Source organism: Sinocyclocheilus anshuiensis, unplaced genomic scaffold, assembly GCF_001515605.1.
Source record: "Sinocyclocheilus anshuiensis isolate Anshui unplaced genomic scaffold, SAMN03320099.WGS_v1.1 scaffold776, whole genome shotgun sequence".
NCBI classification, from domain to species: Eukaryota; Metazoa; Chordata; class Actinopteri; order Cypriniformes; family Cyprinidae; genus Sinocyclocheilus; species Sinocyclocheilus anshuiensis.
Genome location: NW_015555808.1, coordinates 1,735,646 through 1,741,758, shown reverse-complemented (window position 1 = coordinate 1,741,758; position 6,113 = coordinate 1,735,646). Strand labels below are relative to the sequence as shown.

The following is a 6,113-nucleotide window of genomic DNA, read 5'->3' as shown; positions in this document are numbered from 1 at the left end:
ATGTACGCTAGTATGTTATTCTGAATTCAGCCCATGTTATGGCTAGGTGACTGAAGATAGCTACCAAGTTAGCGCTTGTTAATATGTGAAAAAAGTTGTCCATGGATAGCCTGTTGTGCTCTTTCATCTGTGGATTTGATAGCTGGGTTTCTGTCTTGCAAGGTAAGGTACGTTTTACATTTTGTAAGACCAAAAAATCAAGATCACATCAGTTAGCTTTGGTCATAGTAGCAGCATGCTAGGAAAACACAGTTTGTATCAAATTTTAGGAGGCAAAAGGACACTTAATACACTGTGAACTGTGAAAAGTATTCGCGTTTGAGCTAATGTGTAGCGAGTAAACTAACCATTTAGTTTCCATTTGTTTGCTGACTAAACACATTTCCACAACAGTGTTTTGATATATCAGATATATTGATATTTCTGTTGTGCATGGAAAACTGAATATACAGGAATTTGTCAAAAACAACATTTAGAAAAAACAGGACACACTTGCTTCTAATATTCTGTAATGGTTCATTTGTGCTCTTATTTTCTCTTATATTCTTGTGTAACTAACCTGCTATCATTTTGTAGAAGAAAAGACTCATTCATAAAACTTTGATAGACTGAATTACACAGACCGCTTCTTTTATATATATATATATATATTTCAATTAAAATATTTTTTCACCCAAATGAATAAGAAAAATAAATTCTGTCACAGACAAGTTTGCCCAAAATGATTGCTTTATTATCATAATTTTGCCCACTCCAAGATAAAATCCAGCAAGATGTGAATGAAAGAAAAAAGCAGCAATGATTTAGTCACAAATTTCCTTTGGTTCTACTGACAGATCTTATTCAATATTCATAAGAACATGACAGTTTGACATATTTAAAATTGTGAATTAGGTCTTTGTGATGTGATCTGACATTAAACTGCTAAATCAAACCACAAAATCCCAGTTGTCTACTTTGTGAAGGAAAACGAATCTATCCTCTTATAAGCTAAACATACAGCGAGCCTTAACAAGGGTGACAAGTTGTAGGTATCCAACCTAATGTCTTCAGTGCAAGATTTATGAAAGAAAGACAATTTAGCAGCCTCGATTGAAATACAGTATAGCAAGCTAATTTTCACTGTTCTCAGGGGTCATGCAAATACCAAACACATAAAAAAAAAAAAAACTAAGAACAACTTCTATCGCCTCTTAAAGTTTTCAGCCCTAAACATGAGTTTTATACATCTATAGTGCGCAAAGCCTTCTGAGAATCAACAGTTGAGGTTCCACCTTGTAAACATTGCATTCTTACTGTAAACTGTCTTATTTATGGTAAGACAGTGATTTTTCTCAAAGTCACACAAAAATTACATCGATTTTATGCATGTTTCAGACAGTGTCATTGATATTTGTATTGTTCATTGTTCATGTGTATGTGTGTATATATATGTATATTATGAATATCCACAGTTCAGTTAACATCCTCTCGGCTCTGTGCAGTTGTAACTTCAAAGTGAGATTATTTCTCTGGCCTACTTCTCTGTTCAAAGTCAGATAGTTACAGCTACCTTTCTCACTATGTCCTGATTAAAGAGAAACGGCCTTCTGCTGCAGTCACTACATACAGTATAAACACTATGCAGTCTTTCTACGACCATACTGTATGTAGCCCATATGCACAGCAGCACTCAAAATGCGGCCGGCTATTCACTCTCGTTCTTGCCATTTAGATTTTTTTCCACTGCAGTGGATTATGAGAATATATTCAAGGACATATTTTAGGTCATTCCAATCCTTAAGTTACTGAAAATAAAGATCATACACCAGTGTGTTCTTGAATAAGACAAAGTGTTTTTCTGGTTGAAATTGTCATACCCGCAATATTTGCACTGAACAGTGCAATGTGTTACAGGAACAAGAATTGACAGTAACCTCAGATCACCATATAGAAAATCTGTTGGTCAAAGTAAAGTCAAATATTATACACATACATCTCTTTTTTTCTACTACTGTATTTTACAGTAAATCCACATATTGTTTGATGACTGTCTAGGACAGGGGTCTTCAACAGTGGGACTGAAAGGGGTCTTCAATTTTTGTTAATGTTAAGCTATTTTTGTGAAAGAAATAAACAATGTTGTAATCAAAATCAAGCTAAATATTTAATTGTTCTGCTTACATTAAAAATATTAAGTGATTAATATTATTATTATATTACATTGCCCTACATCATATTTGCTGAATGAAATCCAATACTTGTTTCTTACTAATTTTGGGGTGCTGATTCAAAAATAGTGCCTGTTTTGCGTTAGCACGTCACACTTTCTCACAAAATATGATGAATTTAGTAGCATATCTGCTTTCAACAACCATTTCTAAGGTGAAGAAGTCTTGAAATAAACTTAAAAACTGCCACAAAGACATGATTTCTATTATCCTCTGAGCCAGGCTGCAGCTATTTATTAAATTCTCAGCCAGTTTTCACATGTATAAATGATTCTGAAGACATTATTTTATACCTACTCCTGATTTCAAGATTAGAATTATGACCAGTGATAGAAAAGAATGCAAACACGATCAGATGTTTTCAGCTACATCTATTGGTTTTACTACATCCAAATAGTGACAGAAAATGAACTCAGCATCATAAAAGTCAGTAATATTAGCTTTTTTTGCAGATCAGCAGAGTTTTCCCCCCAAGACATAGGGCTGTGTAATAATTACTTAATGGCTCTTCCAACAAAAAATTGCATTATATTTTAGGCCAGGCCTGAAACGCAGCTGTGTATCCACGAAGGGTGTGGTTTGAAAAAGGTTGAAGACCGCTGATCTAGGAAAACAGAGAAAACTATGGCATGGTGGACAAACACTGTATTTACTGTATACTTTAACTTTATACAAGTAGCACAATTGCTTTGGGTTTTACCTGTACATGAAAAGTAAAATTGTACATATTCATACACTATTCAATTCACTACCATAAATCTAATAACCTCCAATAAGGGGTTTCAATCAACTAAAGAGATACTAGAAAAGTCTCAGTCAAGTAAAATTCAAGCCTTTCATTATATAGAGGCTATAGGCTTTTGTGTGCCTTCATTTCTTAATGACTCTTTCAATTCTGTAAGCATGCAAGCTATTTTCATTGGTTAAGACAGAAATCGGATTCGGTCCAAATGGCGTCCTCCTGCTTTCTAATGGCCGTGCATACAAATGCAGAGAGATCGCAGACCCTGGTAGAGCCCAAACGCTCTACACATAATCTCATTACCAGTGAGTCAAAGGAAATGGCCTGGGCCAAAGGATAAGGCCTTCAGTGAATGTGTGCTGTTAGACTTCTCTCCGTAATGGGATCATATACTCTGACATAGAAAAATAAATAAATGAATATTTAGAGCAGCACTTAAATAATTTAACAAGTTCTAAATTTGCTTCACCGCTGAGTAGTCTTATGTACAATAAGAAAAAAACAGCAGAATCTTCCCTGCAAAAAAAAAAATGTAAACAGACGATTTAAGATCTCAAATACATAAAAAAAAGTACATCTACCCAGTAACACAACATTTCTTTGACAGGTGTTTATGCATTAAATATATTCCAAAATGTGCATTATAATTAATTTATGTTTCTTTGATGTAATTGCATATTCTTTTTTTGTCAAAATTGTGAAACTGATCAGATTAAAAAAACACTTACAAAAGAATGGAGCGTGTCCACTGAAAAACCAGGGACCTCCACTCATTATTTGTTAAAGTCTCTGATGGTTAAGGTGGACAGCTCTTGAGAGCCTAGCAGCACTGTGTTTTTACAGAAGTTCATAAGCAGTTTGCACCTGGCAGGGCCGGACGGTGTCTGTCGTCCAGTTACTGGCCAGCTGCACGGGCTTTCTGCTGCAGTAACGCAGCCCTCTGCTCCATCATGGCTCTCATCATGGTGGGGTTAATAGCTGGACTCATAGCTGGGGACAGGGGCCGCAGTGGATATTGGCTGGATTTAGAACTCATTAAAACACACTGGAAGTATGGTATCTTGCCTGTAATACAAAGAATGAGTGATTCTCAGTTCTGAAATAAAATAAAATAAAATAAAAACTGATCAAATGAACGTCTAAAAAAAACATTTATACATTTATTGCAACAACAAAACAGAATTTAGTTTTGTGTAATATTTATTATAATAAAAACTATTATATATACATACATGCATACATTATATATATACATGCTAAGTAAATAAATAAATACACAAAATCCAGGTTCAAACAACAACAACAAAAAAAAATAATAACGATGATAACCGAAAGCTATTGTGTCTTTAATCATATAAAGTTGTGCTTGAGGTTTGTTTTGCAGCAGGTTACATGCTGAAGGTTTCTGTAGCTAAACAAACAAACAAACAAATAAAACAGTTCTAAAAATAAATATATAGATTTACTGTTATATCAAAAAAAGTGTTTAGTTTTATTTTGGTCCTATATTTTTATAATTAAAAACTATTCAACATTATATATAAAGTATTTATTATTGTATTAAAATATTCCATACGACTAAATAAATAAATCACAAAATCCAGGTTCAAATAAATAAACAAACAAACAAAAAAATAACAATATTGCATCTAAAGTTGTTCTTTAGGTTCGTCCGGCAACAGGATACATGCTTTGCAAAATTGCATATTGCAATGCAACATTATGATGTACAATGTTACAGAGGATTTCTGTAGCAAAACTATAATGCAATATATTGTGTTGACAAATTAAGCAGAATTAGATTAACTTTACCTGGCTTTTTCCCCTCTGTGACATTTTCCTCCGCTTTCAGATCTTCTAGTTGTTAGAAAGAGAAATTGAAGAAAAACTGTACTCATTTCAATATATATTATGCAGACGCAAATCTGTAAATGACAGGGCAATGACTTTCAGTTTAGTATAGAATATCTGTTAATGTGACATTTAGTTATCAGGGTTGTTATGAGGAGACAGGACAAAGCTCAGTTCTCAGAGGAACAATTTTTACATGCAGCAGACCATGATATCTGCAAATACCCACTGAGGCAGTCGAAGACTTGAATTTTAAAGTAATGGCAACCTTCAAAAGCTACTTTAAATGGATGAAAACCAGGCTGTGAATAAAGTCACTTGAGACCTTGGGGGGGATTTCAAATCCTTAAACTTATTTCTCAAGGAGAAACACATGTTTATATTAAAGAGAATTTCTTAGTGAACTAGTAAGAAATTGTCATCTGAAGAGTAAGTGGCACTGTAACAATACAAAAAGTTGCATTTGCAGATGAACTGAGGGCTTTGTCCTGATCAAAGCAATTTGCCATTGTAATGTTGCATTGCATACAGAAGGAATCAGAAAATAGACATAAAAACTAAGGAGGAAATTCAGAGTGTACTGTGCCCAAAGACAGCATGCCAGATTAACATAATCTGTTTTCATAATCATCCTTTTTTTTTTTTTTTTTGCTGTTTTATCTATACTTTCTTAACCCTTAAAGTCTGACGTATTTTATTGAGCCTTCATACAAAATATTATTATTATTTTATTTATTTATTTTTGAATATCATATTTGATACTTCAGGCTTTTATGGTTCACATAACATGATATAGGAGAATATGGTGCTCATACATGAGGCCCAAACTGAGCAAAAATGTGCAATTTGCCGATATTTATACGCCCAAAAATTATGATGAAATTCTGGTAGCTTGTAATGTAAATCAATGGGATCTGTCACTATATCTCACAAAATTTGTCTGAGATCATACTGGAAATTTGTGTATTTTGTGCATACTTATTTTTACTGGAAAATAAGACGATTATACTGATTCAATTATGTTTTTCAGTGAATAGTGCCTTGTTAAATCAGACTGCAAGTGGTTTGTGAATAAGACCCAGGGTTTTTACTGAGATAACGCACTAAATTGGCACAACGGTTAGTAAATTTGACTCTAACAAGCAAGTCAAGTGATTTGTGTAAAAAAGTACAGTAGGTGGGTGTTAGAGTGAAATTAGGAGTTCACCGGGCCAAACTGCCAGCAGCATTATGGCGCTTTTCCACTGCATGGTACGGCACGGTACGGCTCGGTACGGTTCACTTTTGGGGGGTTTTCCACTGGGTACAGT

The 6,113-nt window shown here is 34.0% G+C and overlaps 1 protein-coding gene across 1 annotated transcript in view; it reads right to left on the bottom strand.

Moving 5' to 3' along the window:
• Window positions 1-718: 718 nt before the first annotated feature.
• The window catches only part of LOC107675090 (neurofilament heavy polypeptide), a 50,538-nt gene continuing 45,143 nt past the window's right edge, over window positions 719-6,113 (bottom strand). Inside the window, exons 29-30 of the mRNA XM_016469300.1 lie at window positions 4,765-4,809; window positions 719-4,017 (exon numbers count right to left, since the gene is read on the bottom strand). Of these exons, the coding sequence (XP_016324786.1) occupies window positions 3,848-4,017; window positions 4,765-4,809 (215 nt within the window). The 3' untranslated portion in view covers window positions 719-3,847. The remainder of the gene's footprint in view (window positions 4,018-4,764; window positions 4,810-6,113) is intronic.